Source organism: Stegastes partitus, unplaced genomic scaffold, assembly GCF_000690725.1.
Source record: "Stegastes partitus isolate 25-593 unplaced genomic scaffold, Stegastes_partitus-1.0.2 Scaffold565, whole genome shotgun sequence".
Classification (NCBI taxonomy): Eukaryota; Metazoa; Chordata; class Actinopteri; family Pomacentridae; genus Stegastes; species Stegastes partitus.
This window is the reverse complement of record NW_007578296.1, coordinates 6904-34324: the sequence shown is the minus strand read 5'-3', so window position 1 is coordinate 34324 and position 27421 is coordinate 6904. Positions and strand designations below refer to the sequence as shown.

At 42.2% G+C, this 27421-nt stretch overlaps 1 protein-coding gene across 1 annotated transcript in view; it reads left to right on the top strand.

The window, feature by feature from the left end:
• The window catches only part of LOC103362260 (retinoic acid receptor beta-like), a 78368-nt gene extending 51814 nt beyond the window's left edge, over positions 1–26554 (top strand). Inside the window, exons 4-9 of the mRNA XM_008288562.1 lie at positions 2859–3019; positions 13207–13383; positions 18764–18968; positions 23676–23834; positions 26185–26301; positions 26374–26554. Of these exons, the coding sequence (XP_008286784.1) occupies positions 2859–3019; positions 13207–13383; positions 18764–18968; positions 23676–23834; positions 26185–26301; positions 26374–26495 (941 nt within the window). The 3' untranslated portion in view covers positions 26496–26554. The remainder of the gene's footprint in view (positions 1–2858; positions 3020–13206; positions 13384–18763; positions 18969–23675; positions 23835–26184; positions 26302–26373) is intronic.
• The last annotated feature ends 867 nt before the right edge of the window (positions 26555–27421 follow it).

The following is a 27421-nucleotide window of genomic DNA, read 5'->3' as shown; positions in this document are numbered from 1 at the left end:
GTTGGGCTGATCGTGCTGTGTGTTGACTAATAAACCTGGCTGGTTTGTTTGAATCTCCTGCTGTGACAGACTTCAAAGATCTGCACCTAATGAAGCAAAAGACTCGGTGGACTGCGCTCTCACAGGGTGCACTTTACACACAACGGGCGTGAGCTTTTGTTGTAGCTCCTGCTTGCTTTGTACAGTGGGACTGTCTCCTCAGGGTTTCTGCACCTGTTTATGTGTGATTTTTAAAAGCATTCATATGTGTAGTCCACTATTCAAAATACAGTGTTCTCTTACTGTCTAGCCACCATAATTAATATAAGACAAAATCTAGGTTGTTAAATACAAAATGACATTCAGGTTAAGTATTACCTTGTACTTCCTGCAATACAGGTGTCCAATGGAGCGTGTCGTGCCTGTTCTGTATGTTTAATACATTTCCTTTCTCAGAAAACACCAGCAGGGTCAAATATTTGGTGAAATGTGACCAACATTGTTTGCATCAGTGTTTGCTAGTTATCGGTTTTCACCTTTCTTGCTGTTGTCGGCGCATTGGGGCATTTTTGACACATTGGTGCCACTAACTGTTGATCAGTGGAACAACATGAAGCCACTGGCGAAGCTGCTTCATCATTTCATCTACATGCATGCGCACCAACATGTGGCAGTCATGAGTTTGGCCATTCCTACTCGTTCAAAGTATTTCTTTAGTTTTACTGTTTTGTACAGTGTAGAACAAAACTGAAAACAAAACCATCACATAGCACATGTGTAGTTATGTAGTAAGAAAATAACGCATCAATGTATGTTTCATATTTTGGATTATTTAAATTAGATGCTGTTTGTGTCGTTGGCAGTTGTGCAGACTATCGGTAATATGATAACCAGCTTCATGCCGTAGTTTCAAGTTACCAGGTGAGCCTTGTGAAAAGATAACTGGTTAAAAAAAAAAGGACCTTCCTAATATGTTTGAGACCGTTCTGTTAGTACACAGTGAATGGTTCTGTTCAACCACTGTGATAACGCATAGAACTGCAAGAACTGCATGACGAGGTAAAAGAGAAACAACAGTCTGTCATGACTTTATGACATGAAGGTCAGTCACTCTGGAGATTTTAAGGGTGTTTCCTTAACAATCATCAAACACTATAATGAAACTGGCTCTCATGGAAGATCAAAAATTCCCTGTTTCAGAGGAAAAGTTCAGAAATCAACAATTAACAGCAGCTCAGATTAAAACATTCAAGCAGAAGACACGTCAACATGAACAGTTGGGAGGAGACTGGGTGAATCAGATCTCATGGTGAAACCACTACTGAGAGAATCCAAGAAGAGGAACAGAACTGGTTGGACCGAGAAACACCAGGAACAGACATCAGACCAGAATTCTGGGCTTTGCTTTGACAAGTCCAAATGTAAGATCTTTGGTTCCAGCTGCTGTGTCTTTGTGTAACTCAGAGAAGGTGAAGGAATGGTATCTGCATGTGTGGTTCCAACTGTGAAGCATCAGGGTGAAGCTGTGATGGTAGAGGGTGGCTTTGCTGGTGACGGTGTTGAGGATTATTCAGAATTGAAGGCACCACTTAACCACTTATGACGACCACAATGTCCTGCAGAGACACAGCATCCCATCTGGTTTGAGCTTAGTGACCCAAAACACCTCCATGACTGAGATGGTTTGGGATGAGTTGGGATGCAGAGTGAAGGACAATCAGCAAACAAAAACTCAGCAGATGTGGGAACTTCTTTCAGACCACTGGAGAAGCTGAAGGTGATGACCTCATGAAGCTGGTTGGAGAATGAAGAGTGTCCAAAGCATGGCGGCTACTTTGAAGAATCAGAATTATAAAGAATATTTTTTGCTTTTTTCTTTTTTTTTTACACTTGTGTAATGTTATAGTTTTGATGTCTTTGGTCTTTTTCTACACATAGCAAAGAGAAAGAAAAACTCTTGAATGAGCAGTTTTATCTGAACATTTGACTGCTACTGTACACGCCAAAAACAATCAGAGCCCACTGTGATATCTATAAGCTTCAGTATTTTTTCCTTCTCAAACCAAACAGGCATTAACAAAAGATTCCATTGCCAGTATTTACAATTCTTCTTTTGGGGTCTGGAAATAAAATCCTTAAATTTGAATCTGAATTTTCACGTGACGATGTGTAAATTTGTCGATGTAATAAAATGTTACTACGTGGAATCCATAAATCCAAAGGCAGCAAAAGATGATGTTTCCTTGAAGCTTCCTCTGACACGTTGGTTTTTCTGGCAAAACCCATATTTTGGTCTTTTCTCGGTTTTGTTTTGTGGCTTTGTTTGTGATTAGCTCTCTACCAATAGAACAGCACACAATTTTGAGGATTAGGGATTAATAAAACCAGAATTCAGGCAATAATTTTAATCTCTCATTTGACTTATGAAAGACAGAAAGGACCAATGTCTCTATCTGACAGTTTAGATAGATCAAATGAATCGCTCTAAGAGCAGAATTATCAAGTCAATTAATCTAAAATGGCCACATAAATCATACGATCCATTTTTAAAGCATTTGAGTGTGTACAGCCACTTTTGTTTTTACTGCCTTTTTGAGACTTTGCCAGCGGCACTAAGCTGACAGAGACTGGTTGAGCTGACAGCGCAGACTGTAGCTCGAAACTTTCTGCCCTTATGTAAGGTCTCAGTTTATAATTTGACAACTTGCTGCATCTCTAAAAAGTCACCGCAAAAATGCTTCGTAGCAACAAAGTTCTGTTGTTCCTGCATTAGTTGTCTTTGCTTTGTTTTACCAACATCCACATTTGCTGTGATGATCAAGCCATCCTTTTGCAGTTGTCATTGTTGATGCTAATCCTAATCCTTTGTTCTCCTCCAGCTGTTCGAAATGACCGGAATAAGAAGAAGAAGGAGAGCCCAAAGCCGGAGCTGGCAGAGAGCTACGAGCTGACAGCCGAGCTGGAGACCATCATTGAAAAGATTCGTAAGGCCCATCAAGAAACCTTCCCCTCCCTCTGCCAGCTTGGCAAATACACCACGGTGAGTGTGCTGGCTGCCCGAGGAGCTGGAAAAACATCTTTCTGCACATATACATCTTTATGACGGATCAATGGAAGTTTGGTTGCGCCCATTTTTCATTCCTAAACATGTTTCTTTGACTTCACGATCATGTATTTCTGACTGCACTGTGCTCCTCTGATCTAATCTTGCAAACTCACCACGGGTGCAGAGCTCATAATGATGATCAATCTCTTGTACTGTATTCTAAATCCCCCTCTAATGCAACTGGAGACCCTGAGACATAAGCCTCCGACTGTCCAGGCAAATTCTCGCCAGCAGTTCTTATTCTTCTCTCAGTAGCTATTGATTAGACCTGAAGTGTGATGGAAAGACTTTAAAAGTCAGGCATCATAATAGCACTGTGCAGCTAACACATCACAAGTTCCAGGTGTCTCTGCTGAGACAGATATGCGACGGCAACAGGGTTTGTTTACCCCAGTTTTTATATTTTGCAATGGAGAGGAGAAATTTAAAAGGAGTTGTCAGGACTGGAATATGTAGCAGCTGCCAACAGCAAACCCTCATCAGGGAAATGCTTGCATACCAGGCACCTGCCCATCAATCTGGCTGGGGCTCCCTCCAGCCTCTGGTTTTTGACATGTCTGAAAAGTAGAATAAATGCGGCTAATCCAACTTGCGCCTATATCGGCTTCCGTAAATCAAGCGATGGATTTGTGTGACAGAACTAAGCTGGGTATCAGGAATGCTTGTCAAGGCATGTGAGGGCTTTATTCCTCTTTTTTTTTGTTAGTCTTCCAGTACATGTCAAGTTCTGCGCTGTCCCCTGAACCTTCAAACGCCGGGCACTGCGCTACACTAGCAGCCCACGACAGCGCCAGATTGCAGAGGGATGCTAATCCACGCAGAGACTTGTGGAATGATGTCGTCAGTTTGACACATCAGGGCCTTGTTGCCCAGTCTCAAAGTGGCCGACCCGGTGTGGAAAGGCGGGTACAGCAGTCCTATATGAGTGCCAACCAGCTTCTCTTTTCGCACCTGAGGGACAGTATTGCACTCATGATGACTCGGTGTAAAAATTGGAGGTCATAGAAATGTCAAGATAACCTCCAGAGCAAATGCCATCACGTATTTGATGTCGGCAAACCCTTGTTCGGCTGAGTTTTGTGATGCCTTGACAGGCAAATGGTTGGAGCTGCAGGACGGCTGATAGCTCGATAGCAAGTAAAGATAGTGGTGCTTTGATTGACACGTAGCCATGGCAGCATTGTGCAGGGAGCTGACAGCGTTTAATGTGTTTGTTTTTAAGCTGACTTACATATAGATTACAGTCGGCGGGAGTGAGTCGTGATTGACACCAGCGCTCCACAAACGCTCTTCAGTGGGGAGTGTTTGGGAGCAGGAGGGGGGAGGTGTATGTTTAATTATTTGGTGGTGCCAGTTTTAGAAATCTCATGACACCTGTCAATCATGTAAAGTACTGTTTATACTAAGATAAACAAATCTGCTGGCAGCCATAATGTGCAGTAATATCTCTCTTGTTGCGGTGATGAAATTCATTCAGCCGCTGACAATAAACTTCAGAGCGAAGATGGGTAGGAGATGCTAAAATGGAGCAAATTGGCACACAGTGCAGCTATTAGCTCTCTACTGTGTGCAGCTGTACACTGCCGCCGCTGCTGTCGTCTCACTGTACTGTAAGCTTCCATCTCCATATCTGTTTTTCCCCTTTCAATCCCAACACAAAGCTCCTAATCACTGTAACCCCTCTCTACTCCACCCTCATCCCATTCCCGCTCTCATGAGACTCTTCCTGATTTTACTAAATAAACAGCCTGTATCGAGACAAAATCCACAGCTGAAAATAGGACATAATATCAAAAATATTGCTCCCCGGTTATGATATAAACCAGTGTTTGCGGTTTGTTGGAGTGGCAGTCGGGCCTCAGATAAAGCCGTAATCTGGATCAGTGGTAATTATGCTTGCTCACAGACTGTGAGAAGTTCCTCATTATTACAAGCGATTGGATCCTGATGCGCCTTTTGAGTCCTCCTCGTCGGAAACAGTAGAGGAACTCCCGCGCCCCTAGATTAGGTTAAAGCTCCAATTATGTGGTGAAATATTCAAATCCTAGTCTGCAGTGATTTAGGAGTTCATTGCTGGGTTAGCAGAGATAGCTGTGCGAGTGAGAGGGCTTAGCTCGACAATGAATAACGCTTCATTGACAGTGATGGTGATGAAAAACGAGCCTGGCAGTTTCAAAGACAAAATAAAACATTAGCGCTCGGCGAGGGGGCCAGCCAGGCTCCAGGCTCCAGGCAGCGGCGGCCGCTGCTTCTGTGCAGTACACGGCTCAGCCTGCTGATATTAGCCACATTAGAGTTTGTCCGCCGCCGCCATTCGTCACAGGTGCTGGCTGCTTTTACTGCCTTTTCCCTTTCTGCATCTGTACACACGAGCCTGCTGATGTACTGCAGAGCGCTCATTTCTACACTGCCAGCTTCTTTTCTAATGTTGCAACTTGTCTAATTTGTTTGGATAAATGTTCTTAAATGAAATTAGAATTCCCCGGCAACTTCCTTGTTTCGCTCTATTGAATTATGGGACTGGTGTAATTGACTGAGATTGGGGGTGGAGTGTGGGAGGGTGTGGGGGTGAAAGAAAAAAAAAAACTGCAAATTATCTCATCCTCTTCCCTCCTCAGCTCCCCCGTTCTCCCTCCTTTCCCTTTGCCTCTCCACCCAGAGGGAAGAACAAGATAAGTTGCTTTAATATCAGCCGCTGCCACCCTCCCCAACATATGTGCATTGAGCAAACATACTCTCTCTCTCTCACACACATGCACACACACACACACGTGCACGCTCGTGTGTTGCACTCACGCCTCCTCCTTCCCCATCAGATCGGACGTCAATCAGTGGAATGTGCGTCCGTAGTGCTGTTGTGTCGACTGCAGCTCGTTGTCTGTGATTTAAGCACGGCCCTAATGTGCCTCTCACTTAACCCCAGATCATATTTAATGATCTCTCTCTCTCTCCGCTCTTCTCTGTCTCCCTTTATCTCCCTCTCTCTCGGGTGACCACACAATAGATTGTTTGCTTGTGACAGTGTCCAGCAGCCGCGGTGCTAACTGCCTCGCAGTAACAACCTCAGGGGGATGGATGAGCTGTGAGGGAAAGGGCTGCTCCAGCTGTCTCTGCAGCCATTTCACTGTGCTGCTGGTTCAAGTCCTCTCACAGCAGAAGAGCTCCTGGGGCTGGGCTGAGACTGATGGGGAAGTTTGTCGACATATTGAGTACATATTGGATTTTCAGTAAAGGATGTCTTATTAGGACGTCAGTTTTTTTACCTGTTTGTTTTTCTTCAGTAGCTTCAGGGCTGTAAAAGCCGCCTCACTCCACTACATGTGGTCCGCCGGAGCTCAGAACCAGTATGTTGACATGTTTGTCATGTTAAACTGTTGAGGGAAGACTTTGCCATTTTGGAAAATACACTTAAGCCAGCTTTGTACTTTCCCCAAACTGCTTGTTGGATGATGGTGTAGCTTCAGACGCCTCTTAAAGTAGGAACTCAATACAACAAAAGTCTGAACACTTATTACTCAGATTCACAACTTTTATTTTTTTGAATTATTTTTTATGTCCGCCGTTATTTTTAGTCTCAAGCTTCCCTCTGTGGCTGATGTTCTCTTATGATTCAGAAATAATTCTTCTATTTGTTAGAAGGATTGTGTTGTGCTGCCTGTCTTTCTTAAAAATACCCCAAAGGTGATGTATTGGATTTAGGTGAGACAACACACTTGGCCTGATCATATCTTTGACTTTTTTCTTCTTCAGAAACTCTTGTGATTTTGGTGATTTTTGTGCTTTGGATGATTATCATGCAAAAATATTTCTTTCTTGCCGAGCTTCTGCAAAGTGGGAGTCATCTTGTCAGCAGGTATTTCTGATATATCCACAGAAGTTAATGGTTTAATTTATAAATGTCGCACTTATGCAGCTCCATATCATCACACTCCCACCTCCGTGCTCCACTGTCAGGACGATGCATTCACTGTTGTAGTCCTGACCAGGTTCATGTCAAATATGTCGGGTCCCACCGAAGGCAAAGAATGTATTTGGGTCTCTTCTGACTAAAGAATGTCCTCGGTTATAAGAGAAAATACTTTACTGTTCAACGTAGAAATTAAGCAGTGATTGAAAGGTAATACGATTTGAACTGATTTGACATTTCAGTGATTTTGCACAGGGCTACATTCACTTCTGTTGTATTCTGTAATGTGGTTAGTTATGAGCTCAGCGTAGGAGGATTACGACGCTACGGAAAAAAAGAAGCAGGTGGAAAAACTGACCACTGCTGGAACCCAGTTTTAATTATTATATTGTGAGATCCGGCAGTGAAACCCAGCGGTGTGAAAACTGTAATGACAGCCAACAGCATCGTTGTCACGTCTCTCCATTGGTCAGTTAAAGCTCAAGCTGACACACAGTGCTTCTGTTTCTGATCATGTGCAAGAAACAAATAATCTTCACTCTGGGTTTCAGTGTGTGGAGCTGTTACTCTGAATCTTGCAGAGGATTTTCAACCCTGACGAGAACACGACACAAAAAGACAATGATGTCATATTTGGCGTCAGTGGTTTGATTACGTAACGTTCCTTTGACTAGACTTCAGGTCTTTTTCTTATGCTGCGTTCTTGTGAAAGCTGCAGGGAAGACATGTGGACTGATAAAAGTTAAACCTTGAAAATCAGGATTTAGGAGCCTGATTTTCTTAGTCCTACTTAAATATTCCTTGTGTCTGTGTTTTAAAATACGTGGTTATATAATGCCCTATTTCTTCGTGAGTTCATTGCTTCCTCTGTCAGTTGAATGTATTATTTGTCTTTTTTACCATTAAATGTTGTTAAGACTGCACAGGCTGGTGGTAGGGTCTATTTTCATTTTCCAAATAAAAATAAAAATGTCAGATATAACCACATTAAGCATCACGACTGTCGTAAATCTCAAGCTTCTGCTGTAAACAGGTCTTATCCTTAATACTGACTAAAATGCAAAAAACACTCCGATCAGTTGCTCCTGTTTTTCCTCAAATCTAATTTGGATGGAGATAGTTTGCACTGACTTCATTACAGTTGTTCATGCTGAATAAACAAGCTAAGTGTCCGAGGAGTTTACTTGAAGACACAATGCGCTCTTTGTCGGCGTCTCTTTGCAGTTGCATTTATGATCAGCAAATAAAGAAAGGCTACGCAACAGTCAATTACAGCAGCACGAAGGCTTTGTTTCCACGTCTCCTGAGGCCTGTGAATCATACTGTGCACACTCCACACATCACAGGGTTTGTGCAGGCCGAGGCCACGCCACAAAACATTTGATGCTGTCAAGAGCACTTTTTATACAGTTGTGTGCTGCGTGTTTGTGTGCTAAAGCTGTTATGCAATGGGGAAATCAAAACGTGGGGAAGCAGAAAAACAACTATTAGAAAAAATTATAGAAATAGAAAAGATAATAAAAGCACACAGTAGTTTCAGTACCAGACTGATACATGATCATTGCTTATATAGTACAATATTTGTATTGCCAGTCGGTGTCTGTTTATATGTTGCATTGGCTGATATCTAACAATTAATTGTGCTTAAAAAATGAATTAAAAAAAATGTGAAAGATATTTTTGAGGTATTTAGAGGCGTCACTACAAAGTTTGTCCACTAGAGAGCACTGGCAGGTTTGTCTACACTGCAAAATATTCTCCTCATAGTGTAAAATATAGTGTAAAACTAATATTTACTGATACTGATATGTTAGTAGATCCTAGAGAAAATGACCTACACTCCACTCATAAACTTCTTCTAGAGCTTGTAACTGAGTCTTTCAGAGTCCTAGATGTAAAAGAGCTCTCCTTCTGGATCTACAGATGCCATGTACATTCACATTTATGAGTGTCATTTATGTAGCATCAGTATGTTTCACAATGTTTGCATTTTTAGCTAAATGTGTTGTAGCATCAGAAAATATTTAGAGTCACTATAAAAGTCCTGACACACTCACCTTATTATTTAATGTGTTTGTCATGACAACATGGGTGTCCTGCGTTCCTTTGCAAAGTGCACATGTTCACACATTTCGTCACACAAAGTGGCCGAAATGACAATTTGTCAGAGCCAGAAACTGAACAAACTGAAAAAAACTGCTTTTACAGTTTCTGTTTGCACCAGATTCTGAAAAAATAACCAGCAACCAAAATCTGAACAAAGATGGAAGCACATTACAGAGTTTAAGAGTAAAATAAAATCAATAAAAGTAAATACAGCATGGCTAGAAGAAAAAAAAAAAGTACACAGAGCAAGATGTTGGAAGATACATATGAAGTGAAATGATAAATAAAGTATTTTATGTATTAAATATATATATATCCATTCATCCATCCATCCAATTTCTATACACCGCTTAATCCTCATTAGGGTCGCGGGGGGGCTGGAGTCTATCCCAGCCGACTTAGGGTGAAGGCAGGTTCACCTGGACAGGTAACCAGTCTATCACAGGGCTACACTTAGAGACAGACAACCAAGCACACTCACATTCACACCTACGGACAATTTACAATCACCAATTAACCTCAACATGTTTTTGGACTGTGTGGGAGGAAGCCGGAGAACCCGGAGAGAACCCACGCTGCACGGGGAGAACATGCAAACTCCACGCAGAAAGATTCCGGTGCCCCCACCGGGACGCGAACCGGCAACCTTCTTGCTGCGAGGCAACAGTGCTACCAACTGCGCCACCTTGCAGCCCTAAATATATATATATTATATATAATATTATTATATTATATTATTAAATATGCCATTGTGAAATCTTTTTAGTGCATATTTTGTAGAGGTAAAATGTAAATAGACACATATTACATGTGGAGCCATTTTCCCGTATTGGTCACAACTATGGTAAAATAAATGAATAAATAAATAAAATAAAATAAAATAAAATAAAATTTCAAAAGTGTTTTTTTTTTTTTTCAATTGTTGATGAATAAATAGTCAAAGAAAAAATTATTTTTTAAAAGATTTATGGCATTCAAACTGTGTGATATTACACATAAGACATTCCTCAACATTGTTTTTCTGTGTAACATCACTGTACCTCACATACTGTCAAAGCCTAGTGCTTAAAAAAATTCAAATACTCAAATACCTCAAATTTGAGATAATTTTTCAATATTTCAAATACGTCAAAGAATTTTTATCAGACTTACAGTAAAACATCTAAAGCAGCAGGAATAGGACCCAGTGTGTTGTTAAAATCCTAAACACTGCAGGTAGAAACGTTATCTCTCTTGTAATGTTGATCATACTGAGATTACCATAAAGTCAGAAAACTACATTTCACAGGTTTCAGAGTCTGTTTCTTTTTCTGGTGTCCAACCAGTGCTCACAGTAGACGGTGCAAAGACCTGCTCGGTGTGTTTGTGTCTATCAGTGCTGCGTCCTTGCTACATGTGGAGACTCACTCATGCAGGACAGATGGGCTATTTCACTGTAAACCATCAGAAAACAAACAAATGATCATCAGATGCTCCGTCCTCACCATCAGCCAGCACAACACGACTTTCCCCCACTTACACCCCAACAATTCCCCAACTGCTGCTCATTTCTTCTCTGTCTGCCTGGATCCTGCTATCTTCTGCTCTGATGGCCTTCTCTCTCTCTCTCTCTCTCTCTTTCTCATTCCCTTCTTTCCTCGTCTCCTCCTGGCTGTTTCCTGTTATGGCAAACTCTGAATAGCTCTGTTCAGTGTTCACTCAGAAGCATGTTGTTGAAAATAAGGTGAAGCTGATGTATCCGTTTGAGTCCAGAATTGGAAGAATTTCATTAGTCTGAGTTATTGCTGGAGAGTTTTAGCGCTCCGTCACGGTCGGACTGCTGTATCTCAGGCTTTCTACCTTCACCAGGCTTCAACTGGGAAGGAAATTTAGATAGAATATTAAATACCTGACCAGATAATCGATCTTTTTATTACAACACCTTTATGATCTAAGACTAAACGACGAGGTGTTTTTGATTAATTGCCATATAATGGACAGATCATCATTAGTTCACAGTAAACAGTTGCTGAACTTTTTTCTCTGACAGCTAACAAGAGGCTTAAAACAGGAACATAACTCTGGTAGACGACTGGAGATTCTGGAGGCACACAACAGAAAGACAGACAAAGAAAATCTCGACATCGACTGCAGCTTCTTTTGGGAAAGTTTCTAACAAGTGAAGAGGAATACTGATACGCTGGTATTTTTGTAATGCTGATACAGTATTTGTCTGTTCTAATGATAGGATGTCTGCGAGGTACCAACGAAAAACAGCATGTAATTAACAGATAATCCTCGTTTATGTTAACTTGTGTTTCAGTGTTACAACCATAATTGAAATGGAAAAGATTAAATATTACTATTCCATCAGATGTGTTAGAAACCCCGCCAATCAGACTGAAGACATCTATCATTATTATAATATTTATTAAGAGATTTTCGAGTCACAGCTATAGACACAGGATGTACATACATATTTATGATTTGTGTCTTTATTGAACATTAAACATGGCCAGTGCTGATGGACAGGGGAGGTAAACTCTTGCTTTAATCACTGATCAAACCTCGTTTGGCAGCAGCAACCTCAACCATGTGTTTCTGGTGGCTGCACATCAAACCTGCACAATGTTCAGGAGGAGTTTGGGAGCAGCTCAGACAGATATTTAGGATCACATGATGGGGATGCTGCCTCCGCTGTGCTTCACGTCTGGGATGCAGTTATTAGTACGCAGTGCCCTTTTTACACCATATGCAGTGCGATCCTCCTTATTGATCCAAAAACATTTCTCCACCAGTGTTATGGAGTATTAAGGTTGTCTTTGGCAAGTACATATTGATGTTTTTTCTTTGTTGGAGACCATGCTTCATGCAGCCACACAATGATTTGTGTTTGTTAGACACACAAACATTTAAAGATACGACGTATGACAATGTAAAGTAAATCAATCATTTATTTTATTGCCAACATGTGGATGCACACAAAGCCGAGCTGTAACACAACAAACACAACAAAAAAAACACACAATCTGACAAGTTGTTGAGTGCAGGTGAGATAGCAGAGCTCCAAAAAGTCTGTTGTAATCACCCATCTCACTTTATAGATGGACTTTCTACACCCCTTCAGTTATTACCCAACATCTCAGGTGCTCTCTCAGTTTTACCTAAAAAGCACAGATGATCTGTTTAAAGTACTTTGTTGCCCCACTTGACTTTGTCGTAACAACGCTGTTATGTTCCCTTCAGTAGTTACTTATGTGAGTACACTGTTAGCTTTACTGATCATATGGTGGAGCTCATGTTTAGTCTCACTGACAGGAAGCACAAAAAAAGAAAACTAGAATAAACCAGTATTATCTCTTTAAAATAATGCTGTTTAAAGTTGCAGGCTGATTCCTTTATAAAATAATAACCACAACAAAACATATCAGAGGTGCGTGACACCTGCTGTCAAATGATCTTTAGTCAAAGCCGGTATCGGCCCCGTAAATCAACAAACTCATGCATCAGCCTCACCTTGGCTTACCCATCACCTCCCATGAGACAGTCTCCAAGCACTCCTCTTGCCTCCCTCCTCCTACATTGTCTCACTGCTCTCACATACTTAACTTTCCTCCCTTTCATCTGTCATTTCCTCTCTTTCTTTCCTCTCTCTGGTGCCTTACAGCACTTTTACTTCCACTTTTTCCTCTTTCTGAACACTGTCTTTATTGCTCTGTGGCTTCCACCCATCCCTGCTCCCCTCTCGTGTTTGTGTAGGTTCTGGACTATATATCTGTATTAATGGCACCTCTGGCTTCAAACCACTCAGCACTACCTGTCACTGCTCTGTTTCTGCATCCCATCATTGCCAAAGCATCCCACTGACACTGTTACGCTCATTATCGCAGGGCCTGGCCACCCGGCTCAGCTCAGCGTATTCACAACAACAATCCTGCCAGTGTTTTTGAGAGCTTGGGTCTTATGGAGCCTATTTACTGTATGTAAGTGTGACACATATAGAGCAGAGTGAAGAGGGTGCACTGAGGAGATCATTAGCAACAGTCTGTGCAATGACAAAAGCAGCTGCCTCTTCGCCTGATGCCTTGTTCTCTGTTTGTGTGTGTTTGTATGCATGTGTGTGTTGCAGAACTCGAGTGCAGACCACCGTGTGAGGCTGGACCTGGGCCTGTGGGACAAGTTCAGCGAGCTGGCCACTAAGTGCATTATCAAGATCGTGGAGTTTGCCAAACGAGTGCCTGGCTTCACGGGGCTGACCATCGCGGACCAGATCACGCTCCTGAAAGCTGCCTGCCTGGACATTCTGGTGAGGGATGGTTCTTGTAGTTTGGACAAGCAAACATGTTGTGTAGGAACTAGTTCTTCTGTTGAAGCAACTTTAGCACAGATGTTTCTAGCATGCTGGAGACAGAATGGCTGATAGTAATGTTTTTCACCAGGATTTTGAATGTGCAGGGTTTAGGTTTGCAGGGCTGATGATGATCGAAGACTTCCACCACAAAGAGCATGGGGGCTGCTTTCAAGAACTAAAGCAGGCACTGAGCAGTCTCCCTGCCAACTACAGGCCAGCCAAGCTGATGCCAGATGTGTTGTGCCACTCAGCTGTAGATCTTCAGACGTTCTGGCCATCCCCATGTTACACATGATATCAGGGCGAACACACTGTCCATCCATCATGTCTGCACCGCTGGAGTCCATCCCAGCTGACTCAGGGTGAAAGCAGGGTACAGCTGGACAGGTCACCAGTCTATCGCAGGGCTACACAGAGACAACCAAACACAGTCACACCTAAAATTTAGAATCACCAAGTGCTCACCGCTGTGTTGCCTGTCAACATATAAATGATTTAATAATACTTTGTTTGTGACATAGTTGTGTGAGACGCAGAAAAGAGGCAACTGATTGAGGAGGAGTAAGTACTGTTGTATACTGTTCTCCCCCTCTGCTTAGCCTATGGAGCTAACATCTGAGCTCACATCTGTGTGACTGTGCATGCAGGAATAACCCTCTGCAGGCAGCTGTAAGGTTTAGGGCAGCACCCTTTATTCACAGTGGAAAACTTGCACTGCACTGCCCCGCCCCAGCCCCACATGAGGCAGGAGGCAGGCATAGAGCCGGCGTGGAGCAGCCGCCGTGGAGCAGCCAGCGGTCAGGGAGATGCTCGTAGCACCCTGGTATCGTCAGTGCAGATGAGGAGGCTGCTGAGGAGAGCTGCCGTTGTCTTCTGGACTGTCAGGAACTCCACGCTGCTGGCTAGTGTTATCTCCCTGCATGAGAGGTGAGAGCGTGCTTGTCAGCTAACTTGCCAGAGAGCATGCTGGTTAACTCCTCTGCTGGCATAATGAACCCCTCCTCAGGAGCCACTGACAGGCAAGAAAGCAGACCGGGCAGCCAGGCCAGTGGTGATGGACTAGAATACCCTCTCTTCTGCATATGTAGTAAACAAACAAAACAACAAACAAAGACATAGCTACTTTTAAAATGTAGTTATGAACATCTCTAACATTCTTTTCATTAAAGGTACAAAAAAAACAAAATTTGGCATCTGTTATCAAGAAATGTGGGCGTATCTGCACCACAGATTTCCAAAATGTTTCAATCATTTTGAATCAATACATCTATTTTAAAAAAGACATGTTGACATTATTCCAGGTTTGTGAATTTCTGTCACTTTCCCTCCTTTGCTTACATTAGTCATCATGCTGTGAACCAGTTTTCCTTTAATAGGGTCACTCCAAAATGCAAAGTCTCGATGCTTTTTCACCAGAGAGTCTAAGCCCTCCTAAAATATTCAGCAATAAGCTAAAAACCTTCCCTGAACTATTCACAGCAGTGACGTAACAGAGTTACATAAACACGGCTCTTCACCAGACAGTGAGGTGTCTACTTGAGTATATTTGAGTATTTATTTTCTAATTTCCCTGTTGTTCCTCAGCGTGTAAGAATCCATTCATTCCTTTAAACTGTGTGGTGAGTCATTAGCCTCAGATCTCCGGGGGATTGGTGGGTTTAACCTCCAGCCTGGCTTCCATTAGAACGGTCCTCATACCTTATTGGATGACCTACTCAGCTGGCCAGTGGGATTCAGAAAGATCCGATTAATTGATCATTTCAGTCAATTCAATTCATCATGCGGAGTAGCTGTCTGTAGCCAAGATTAGATTACACACAGACACACATTTCTCAGCCTCTAATCTTTTTTTAGGAGTTTTTTTTCTAACATTGGGCAGTCAGTCGCACTGCATTTGTTAATGATGCAGTGTGTTCTTTATGGAGTACAGATGCGGAAATGTCTGCAGGCTGCCGGCGGCTCAATGTTTGTTTGTTATTTAGGAGTTGTTAAGTGGAGCGATGTACTGTACTAATGTAGCCGCAGTAATGAGATGGAAAAAGGCAAATGGCTGTCTCTCTTCCTCTTCTGTCTCTATCATGCGTGCTCGGCTGTTGTGGTGTTTCGGGGAGGGAGGAGGCGTGGGGTGTTGGGGAGACTGTGATTTGATTAGCATTCATTGCTCACAGGGAGAGGAAGGAAGAGAAAGTGGAAAGAAAGTGATGGCAGGATTGTTCTGTGTTTTACTTTGTGACCTGGACTGAAATTCAGCATTTAACTCTCAGTGCTGGTAGAAGTCACTTTATTGTTATTAGATTATCCAGGATCTCAGAATGTCTCTGAAGGTGGCTGTCTGTGGGAGACGTGGACGTGTTTTATGTTGTTTCAGGTGTTTTTGTCATTGTAGCCTGTATAAAGAGCCGCAACACATCGGCACGTTATCCGCCTGCAAAGGACACAAGATGCAGAAGTTGGCGCTGTTGTCATTTGTACCCAGAGTGATGGAAAGGTGGAAACGTCACTAAGAGGTCCTACCTCTGGCCTGACCCCAATATCAGAATTATTAATAGAGCTGGATGCAGCACTGCAACTCATGTTGGCTACGAATCGTTCCTGGTGGTCACTTGTGGTATTGTAACGGGAAAAAAATCTCAAAGGAGGGACGAGTAAAACCACAACCTCAAAAGAGATCAGTTTAGAGTCCTTCAATGATTTAATCCAAGGAGGTTTTATATTTGTAACATCTCCTGATATCATTATGATAAAAAGAGACAAATGGGCTGAAGGACAGACAATCATTTATTTCTAAAGTCCTTCTTGCCTCCTGTGCTGTGACTTGGCCAAGTCATGGCCAGAATTATGACTGTATCGTGGCCTAATGTGGCCACAGTGACCATCTACACAGACACACTTCATTACATACACATCTGCATAAACCAGCCTGCATACACACATACATGACCATTGATCAACACATTAATGATTAATTATAAACATGAAGAAAGTGGCGTCCTGAGTTCTGTCTGCAGGCTGGGATATGTGCCTTTAAAGGGCACCAAGTACAACACAGCGGCTGACATATGGGATGGTCGTACTTTGAGGAGAGAATGTAAAATCGATGATTAATGCATGAAGGTGCATATTAATGTGAAGTGTAAATGCAAATGAGCTAAATCAGATCCAGACACAACGCGGGTAAATGAATGCTGATGAAAATGAGGACCAGTTGGCTGCATATACAGTATTTATTATTCCGTGTGTATATGTTTTTTAAAGGGTTCAGTTTCAGTGGCACTGTCGTTTGGGAGTTTGTATTGACCAAGTCATACTTGTCAGATGTGACAAAGCAGTGGAGTGAACTCCCAGGGACACAGAGGTGAGAAGTTGAAGGCCGACTGTGATGACTTTCTGGCTCTCGCTCAGCCATCAACATCGGCTCACCAGCACATTTTTATGGTGAAGGGCGTAGATATTGTGCACAAGGGCTGGGTGAGGGAGTGTCAGAGAAAAGATCAAACACTATGTGTGTATATGTGTGTGTAAATGCGTGTGTGTGTGTGTGTGTGTGTGTGTGTGTGTGTGTGTGTGTGTCTAAGCGCAGGCCTGGCCAGCCGGTGCGAGTCACCGCCAGTAGCCATGTTTTATTCTGTTTCATGTTGCAGACACGCCTGCCACTCACTGTCAGAGCCAGCCCACTCAAATAGCTTCAAAGGCAGCTGTAGGCTTCACATCCACCATCAGTTGCTTCATTAGGTGTACACACACACAAACACACATGTGCAATGCAGCAGGGAGACCCAAAGGTTATTCTCTTTGAGTGTGTGGAAGGTCATTGTTTTGGTTGTTGTCTCTGCTGCTGTGTGTGGGGAAACTTGCTGGACCTGCTGCACACTCCTGACATCGAGTGTGCTCGTTACTCTTCTGTTTATGTAGGATTCCACCGATGTGTCTTGTGTATGCGTATAAAATGAGGCATTAGAGGTATTAGGTTGCTGAACCTGCACTCCAGTTATTCCATGTGCATTTTGCATCTACTTGATTCTTCAGCAGATCGTATGTTCTCACTTTAAAGCTGCATCAGTGAACGTGATCACTTCAGCACACCACAAAACAACATGGACATGTGTCTCTGGTCACAAATCTAAGTTCAATATTTGCTCTCCTTTTACAATCATGTGTGACAAATGTACATCCTGTGGAAACTGTTTGTTTTTGATCCTATTTGAAGGTGTATGTTAATAAAAGCCCTCCATTCGTCACACCTTCAGATCCGTCCAATTACAACCAGGGCTTACAGATTTAGTCCTAAACATCAAAACCTCCTCAGATGGAACTTGTCTTATTTAAACCTGTGACATCCTGGCGCTGCTGTTTTCTTTGATTTTACCATGTATGGTGTCATCAAGACAAGATCTACAGAACTACAAAAAATACCTCGACAGTCTGAGAGTCTTGCAAGATATTTAGAAATATCTAGAAATGATTCCTCCTCCAGCATAGCCTGATGTTCACCGTGTACATTTTGGTTTCACTTTTCACAAAGCAGGGTATGTTGTTGGGCGGGGCTACCCTGTGATTGACAGGTCGCTACCGTATGGGTAGTTCTCAGTTAGAACCAGTTTCAAAAGAACCCAAGTTGGCAATGAGCAAAACACCAAACTCAAACCTTCAGAACAGTAGTTTCTAGACTGATGGGTGATGTCATGGTGGCTACGTCCATCTTTTAAATGAAGTCTATGCTCTGAGCGAGAGAATTTCTGATTCTGTTACCACTGAATGTAACACGTTGACCATCATATGAGGCAAAACATGTCTCGTATCCTGTCATACAATGAATGACTGAGGATTGTTATACTGAAATGACTCTGGAGCTTCACCTGAAATCACAATCATTCCTTACACCTTATATAGCAGGCACTTGAAAGTGAGCAGTAAATTGTGATTTAGGACACGTGCTAATCATTTAAACAGCAGTGTACATGTCATGGACTCTTCATTCCATTGTAGAGTTTTTAAAGCACGATGCAGCGGATAAATGTGCACACTCAGATAAAACGGCAGACCGTAATTATAGTGCTCTATGTAGTGAATAAGGAGTGATTTGGGACACAGCCTGGTATTTTAGTGTCCAAAATGTGATCTAATGCTTTCTGAAGACCATTTTTATCCTGACAAGAATAAAAGTCTGAGGTAAACCTTCAATCTGTGTCAACTTTTGCAATAAAAACTGGTCAACCTAAAAATGTTTAAAGCCAATCCTTCATAAAACAACCCCCTGCTGTATTTCACTTACAGTGTTCTGTCTAACAAATCCTGCTGACTGATTGTCTTAATGCCTTCCTTCTCTCTCTGTCAGATCCTGCGCATCTGTACGAGGTACACCCCCGACCAGGACACCATGACTTTCTCAGACGGCCTGACCCTCAACCGGACGCAGATGCACAACGCTGGCTTCGGCCCGCTCACCGACTTGGTGTTCACTTTTGCCAACCAGCTGCTGCCCATCGAGATGGACGACACGGAGACAGGCCTCCTCAGCGCCATCTGTCTCATCTCGGGAGGTGGGCAAAGTGCTGGGCATTTAGTGAGGGGAGGGTGAAGAGGGCAGCAAAGAAGGACAAGATGAGGCTGCAACTTACAGAGAAAGGACATGAAAGCACTGCTTCCTAAGCAATATGTGACACTCTGGATGACATGTTGCATGTAAGCTTTATATAAGCATGTGCACATAAGCTCAACCACAGCATGATGGTATTATTATTATTAGTAGTAGTAGTATTAGTTTTAAAAGTAGTAGAAGTAGTATGAGGATTATCTTCCAGTGGTGGTCCTTCATTGAGCTGTAGTGGAGCAACGGTCACAAAATCAAGGAATTCTGTACAATCAACAGTGTAACTTGAATTATTTCAAATTCATTTTCTCTTTTCTGACGACTGTGGATTTTATTTGAGAAACGTGTTGCAGTAGACATGCAGAATATTTCACTTTGATGGAAGTTTGCAGTAAGTAAAATATGAAACGTTGGGTTTTAGTATTTCCCTCAGTATTGACAGTGACAGTGTACAATAAATATCAAACTTAAACTTAAAAGCAATCTAACCGATGTCCTTTTAAAAAAGGAGGCATTAGCTGCATGGCTACCACTGATTTATACGAATACCTTTAAAATCATATTAGGGTAAATTTCATGAAGAAATGCCAGTTTTTTGACTTCGGGACCCTTCAGATTAATCTTGTGGCCACTTGGAGTGCCTCAAATTTAGGTTGAGAAACTGCAAGAGAAAAGCAATAAGTATGTGCAGCTTCAGTTCAGGAAAAATCAGTATCAGTCCAAGATAGAAACATCAAATTAAAGGCTGTTTGCAGCCTGATTACATCATGTATTTAGCATAAATCCTGATTTGAAGACATAAATAGAGCTGATAGTATAGTGTTGGAGTACATCAACTGGAATAAATAAACTGACCCACTCCGCATTCAGACTATAGACTATGCTTGACTGCTCACCATTCAACACCGTCAGCCCATATTGATTCCTCCAGTTAAATATTGAGTGGAGCTGCAGCCCAGTTTGGGATGAAAGTAAGCCAGCCTCTGCGGGAGTCTGAAACCAGGTCAACCACAGGTTGCTATCAGTGAGGCAGCATTATTCTGCCTGCCAAACATGGCAAGGAGAGAGCAGAGAGGGATGATGTACAGGTATGTCACAGCAGCGTCACTTAGCTGAGCAGAATGTTTGAACTGCCCTCCCAGAGGAAATGAGGCCGGGCTGCTTGTTTTCCACCAAGATACCTGAGGCATGACTAACTCCCTCATGTCTGGCTACACACACATTAACACACAAGTATCTGTCCTGTTTCCCTTCTCTCACACACACACACACACACACACACACCCATACACACACACACACACACACACACACACACACACACACACAGCTTTACTGTACATTCACCCAAAAAAGTTGCGCAGCTTCACTTCTCATCATCACTCTCATCTCTCCCTTCTACCCGTCATCTTCATCGGCGCTCAGACTTCATCACTGCTGGCTTTTCATTCAACAATTTATATTTATATACTCAACCCACAGAGCCTTGGCAAATATTACAGACTCTTGCATAATCCATGAAAAGTACAAGACACCTCTGATTGCATCTGTAATCACACACCTTGCCTGCAGGTCCAACATGTTCTGATTTCATTGCACACACTGCCACCCTCTGGCCTGCTGCTGTAATGCGTGTGTCTTCAGTGTTACATGCGTTATTTTTAAAACGCATGTTTCAGACAGTCTACGTTCAATATCTAAATATCTGTTCAATATCTATGAATGACTATCAAATGAAAAACTGAGAAAACACATTTTAATGTTGATGTATGTTTAATACAAAGCTGGGCTGCTCTTTTCATTATTGATTAATCTGCTGCTGGATAAGTTCCTCTTAGAAACTGTTTTATCTAATAAACAGTTAAACATGTTAAAACATACAACAACACAACGTTCAAAAACTCACTGAAGCATTTTGTTTGAATTAATTTATTATTACATTTATTTTGAAAGATAATTGGCTTCTTTTTTCAAGCTTACCTTAAAACACAAAACAAATCAAATGCATATTTTCTAAAGTTTCTTAATCAATAAAATAAAATTTAATTAAATTAAGACTCCATCTTGCTTCCTTATGAGTTGTGCTACAGACACAGTCATACATGGACTGTAACTGCACCTGATTTAATTTGACATATTACCTTCAGCTGAACTTTATAATTCATTTCCACCTTTGTCTGATGGATGTATTGCACGAGGCTTCTTTGATGGAGGCTTGGAGCAATAAAAATATCAAATTTTAAGTTCCAATATTCCTGTACATGTTGACAGTGAGGAAACATGACATGAATCAACCCTAAAGTAATACTACAGTTCAATATAAACTGGGTCCTTGTAAAGCTCTGGCCACTAGTTTATTGGTTGTAATAGATGTGTACTCACCAAAGTCTTTGTTGGAAAGTCAGAGCGCCTGATTCCACGAAAACTAGAATCACTGTGTGTGTAAGAAAATTATTCAAATATACAACACCTGTTTGACAATAGATGTAAGCAACGAATCCGGCTTATATTTATGCTTTTACCCATCAGTTAGTCTGACTCACCGTATGTAGGATCTGGGTGTATTATCAGTGTGTTACTATTTTCTCCTCTATAGGAAACAACAACAACATCTGCCTTTGCATGATCCAAATCATGCAGTAAGGTGAATGTTGAGTGAACACCAAAACCACATCCTTCACTTAGCTGGTAGTCTCAAAGCATTCCTCCATATCGTGTTCATAAGTACAGGTTAGTTTGAGATAAATTGGGTCTTACCTACAACTGGGTGGAGGTAGAAGTGATCAGTCCACACGGACAGTTTGCAGCGGCCTTAAGTCTGTCCAGGAAGATACAGAAACATGATTTATTAAAACGTCATCAGATCCATAAATCAGTTTGTAGGCAGTCTCCAATAGTTTTTAATTATTAATTATTACAGGATAGCCTATTAAAATGCTGTTCAGGTGATCTGTGATCTCTGTTCATGTTTCAGCCTCCAATTTACATGAATTCTTAATTAAATTGGTATCAGATCAGTTTGCTGCTGTATATAAATCAGCTGAGCAGGCCTGTCCTGCTCACACCACATAAATAAATTGTAAACACTGACAGATAGTCAAATACAGCAGAAAGAAGTACAAGACAACAGCTTTTATTAGTGATCTGTTTGATATTCAGACTGTCACAGATGTTATTTTATTCTCATATCCTTCACCAGATGTTTTTGTGTTGTTAAATACCTTGAGATTTAAATTAATCTAATGCAGACATACAACAGACTACACACATACCCAATGTGACCATCAACACATACAGAATAAACCTTCTAAATCAAAGTCATATCGCTGAGCCCAATCAGCTTCCAATCAGCTGTAAGATCAGGTAGGAACCACATATTTCCCATCATGCCCTGAGGTTGTACAGTTGGTAGGGAGCAACTGCAGCATCTGGCTCTTAAAACTATAGCCATCTTCATCTCACCATGTTATCACTGCCTGAGTTTAACTAACTTTAACTAAAATGCTTTTGCGGCCTAAACCACAGACAGTAGCCCCAGATGTGGACCCTGGTTTCTGCTGTGAGCGCTGTGGGCTTTGTGCACCCACCATCCACCCCAACCACCTCCTGCTGACTCTAACACTTCATACATGTAGTGCTTCACTCATTACAAACAAAATGTTACCTCTGAGTATAATCCAGCCAGAGATTACATTGCAGGTTAAAAAACAAATATCACGATATTATTGAAGATTTCTTGAAGTTGTTTTTTGAACATTATATTCCCTCCATGGTTAGAATATTTCAAAGTCAAAATTATTCGATTCATCACAATTTTTAAAATGCAAAACTATCATCTGTAACAGTTAGCTAGAGTTGCATGACCGGGTGCAGATAGAGTCGAGGTAGATCTTCTAAATATTTACTGTGACTGGATATATATGATATATAATAAAGTACATGGTGAATGGTCACACTTATATTCCATCTTTTTAACTTTACCTAGTTTGTATAACGTGTTTCTCTTTCACACTCACACACCGATGGCGACAGAACTGCTTTGCAAAGTACTCACCCACCATTGGGAGCAACTTGCAAAGGGACACTCTGGCACATGGAGGGGCTGGGGATCGAACCGGCAACCTTATGATTAGTGGACTAGCTGCTCTACCAGCTGTGCTCCATGAAGCCAAATAAGCCAAATAAAAACAGAGGTCAAAGGGAACTGAAAGTCCAAAACATGTTTTGATGGCAGATTTGAGCCAGTGTCTTTCTTTGGAGAGCAGAGCCGCTGGTGTATTTGACCGCTGTGTCTGAATAGATGCACAGCTTTGAACACCACATCTGCTGATCTGTTCTAATGCGTTCTGTTGTTGCCTCCCTGCTGTGTGATTTTCACACTTATCAGGACTGAACAGCACTTATCCAAACAAAAGGATTCAAATAAGTTTTCGGCTAAGTTATCTAATTGTAGCTATCTCTTGCAATCTCTCCTCTGCAGCGAATGAGCTGACATAATGAGATAAACTCTTCTTTCTTAATCAGACCAGGCTTCACGCTGTGCTACATGTATTAGCCTCCAGCTCGTCTACATCAGATAAAGCTGAGGCATGGATTTGTCATAACTAACCCTGCTGGAGTCTGACTTGACTTGTGTGTATATGTATGTGTGTGTCAGACCGTCAGGACCTGGAGGAGCCCTCTAAGGTGGACCAGCTTCAGGAGCCTCTGCTGGAAGCTCTGAAGATCTACGTGAGGAAGCGTCGGCCCAGCAAACCGCACATGTTCCCCAAAACCCTGATGAAGATCACAGACCTTCGAAGTATCAGCGCTAAAGGTAGGAAGGAGATCAACATACAGTCACATTCAGAGATTTCTTTTACTGATATTGTTTTGTAAAGGAGCAGAAAAGTTCTGCTGCAGGTGTGAGGATTGGTTGGTCTCATATATGGACTCAAACACGAAATGTCTACATGTTGCTGCTGATTGGGTGTGTTTGGCCTGAGGGAACCAGAGTCTGAAGTAGGTTCCAGAAAATACCCTCCAAAATGTCATGCTTGGAGCCTCGTGGTCTCAGAAAGTTGAAGTACTTGAGACTTGACTTTTTTAGATACCTGTGCTCCATCCACGTGTTCTTGTGCTTTTACTTGGTGGCCAACAGCCCAAGAGAGTTTATGACTGATGGAGCAACAACAAAGTCAACAAAGGCTTGTTGTCCATTTGTGTAGATGATGACAGTCAGAGGGCGTTTGATGCCATCTTTATGTCAAGGACTTCTTCTTCTCAGGGTCTTGGTCCTTCTGTTGAAATGCAATTCACAACGTGCTGGAGGAACTTCAACCTCTGGGAAAGGTGCTTGACATTAGCTCTCACGAAATCTGAGGTTCTAGAAGCCTTGCTGTAAAGCATCTGTTGTAAACGGAACCTCCGACCTGGAATCTTTACCCCATGATCCAAAATTCAAGCTACGTTCACACTAATACATTTTCAATATGAAGTCCTTTTCCACTGCTTCTCCATTAAGGTGGAACCAGATGAGTAAACTCTCACACATACAACCAGTTTGCAGACAAACATTTGGCTTTTACACATCTGTATCAGTACAGGATACACAAATGTCCATTTACAACCTCCTTGTTGTGTATTTATATATTCAAGGATTCAAGGATTCAAGGCCTTTATTGGTCACAAACACAGTTGTACATGGTATAACGCGCAGGGTAATGCTTTGCATGCCTGTTCCACACCGAAATAATATTAAGAGGATAAATGAAAATAAAGAATAAGAATAAAACACACAAAAATGGCATTTGGTGCTTTGATGCAACTCCAGTGAAACCAAGTTCTGCCTTAATTGGTTCGAATGGAATTTCTCCCAGATTTCCATGTCATGAAAAACTTGAATGACTGAACTTGTAGCTGGAACGGCAAGTTGCAGGAGCCTAAACTTTGTCCATCTTCAGGAGATGGTACTAAATCAAATTCCATGTACTTCCATTCCAGAGGGGAGGAGGCGGGTTTTCACAAGATAGTCGCTTGTGTCACCTTCTCAGTGGCAGTTGTCTGACCCGTCCCTGCTGGTAGAATACAGCAGAAAAGCTCAACAGAGGTGTGCTTGTTTGGTTGAGGGTAGAGGAAGCTCCAGAGTGTAGGCCACAAAGCTCCCACAGAGCAAAAGCAGTTCAGAACATTTTGAAAAAGTTTCAACCTTTTTCAGATGTCTCTGATTTTGGGAACTGCCATCATGTTTTTCTAGACTCCCAATTTAAATATGTATAGAAGCTTTTGTCCACCATCATTCATGTCAGTGATCTGTTTGGGAATCTAAACAAGAATTGTCTGACAGAGCAGGAAAGACTACAATGAGTGAAGCCTCAACCTTCCCTATTCCAGCTTCCTGTAAAACTATTTGCTTGCTTGACCTTGCTGTTGCTAACTTTTAATGCACATTCTGAACTTGGCTATAGCGCTGAGCCTTTAACGCCGTATGAGCCTGTGTCTACTTAGAGATCCTCAAGCGCCTCTCTGGAACCTTTTGCACATCTGTACCCCTCGACTTCCCAATGACCTGCCTGAAGAAGTTACTGGAGACTTCCCTCCACTTCACCTCCTGTGGATCTGTCTTTAAAGCCCGTCCTTTAAATCTGCCTTTCTGTGATGTTACACAGGTCTATCTGGTTGCTTTACCAGCTTATGTTCTTACTGGTGCTTTTACTGTTTGTGCTGCTTTTATTTGTCTTCCAATCCTTTAAGTATTGTAGATTCTGGATTTTATTCTTTGCCTTTATTTTCTCCCGTTTAGTGTCTTTTAAAGCAGCTGCTTTGTGCCACATAAAATCAATTAAGGTCATAAAGTGAATCGAGGGACTCCGGCCACTGAAAGCTATTTTATTATTTTTATTTTACAAAAGTTGTCCAACCAGAGAACTCGTGTTTATTTCACTGAACAGCTTGTGGAAACAGCAGTGAAACCTGCCTCTTTTGCATTCATGACTACGACTAAAATATATGAGGGAAATCATAACTCAGTGTCTGCTTGCTGGAGTTTTGTTGCATCAGTGTGAGATTTTGGTCATCGACTTTGGTCATGTGTGAGGAGGAGATGAAGACCATGAGAGGTGGTTAAAAACCAAGAAAGCCAGTAAGTGGTTAAGATTTCATGTTTCAATTTTAAACCTAATTTGCAGGAGCAGAGCGGGTCATCTCCCTGAAGATGGAGATCCCGGGTTCCATGCCACCACTCATCCAGGAGATGCTGGAGAATTCAGAGGGCCAAGATGGCCAGAGCAGCAGCAGCAGCAGTAGCAACAGCAGCAGCAGCAAAAGCAGCAGCAGCAGCAGCAGCAGCAGCAGCAGCAGCAGCAGCAGCACTTCAGCCGAGGCGGGTGCCAGCCCCAGCAGCAAGGGCAGTCCCAACGAGGACGCCACCGCTCTGGAGTCACCGGAGTCCTTGGACACCGAGGGGGCTCCGGCCACGTCACCCAGCGACGAGCCCTAGGAGGCGCCCGCGGGTGCCTCTGAAACTCTCTCTGACATTCCTTTGCACAAAAAAGAACAGCCGGGCAAGGCGCCAACCCCCTATAACCCCCCCTACCCCGACTCCTTCGCTTGGTATTACGTTATCTTTATATCCTCGTCCTAGTTTTCTCTCCAAATTCCCTAAATTCACTCCTTAAAAAGAAAAACGTCAACACGGAGGCCTCAAAGGATCAGTGCTTTGTGTATAATTCTGAATTGAGCTCTAATTTGGCGTGGTGTCTCTGGGACAGGGACTGTGACAGGAAGGGCATGGCCCACGCAAACCGCCAGAGATGATACTCCTCAGGTCTCCTGTGTAAATTCTTATCTGCATGACGGGAGTTTGATAAGTGGTTTCTCTCTCTCTCTCTTTCTCTTTTTCTCCGTCATCTCTTCCCATCTCTCGTATTGTTGGCATACATACATTGTACATACCATTGTATGGTTAGGTCTCTGTTTCTATGATGAATTTTGTGGTGCTTTTTTCATTGTCTTAAATATTATCTTTGAGGCGATACATCAAGGTTTAAAGCAGGACTAATTCTAAGTCCGTCAAAAAGTTATCTAGAATGTTATTGCATATAGACATTATGGAAGTCTAATATTTTATATTTGTTCCTATATTTAAAACTGTCTTTGTCTTTTATAACACTTATTGGTTCATGTCTCTACATGAATGAGTGTACATCCACACCGCCAGAATGCAAAGCTTCTCTCCATATCGACAGCCGAGTCTGTTCAACTGTTTCCTCAAAGGAGGGAAGCACAACAGCAGAAGCCTTCGATACACACTCATCAGACTAGTCGCTTCTGTTCCACTTTCCAGTCTTAACATGAACCGCCGAGACCTGACGTAGCAGATTAGATTTTCAGTAACCAGTCTATGAAATGAGCTCATTTGGTGGA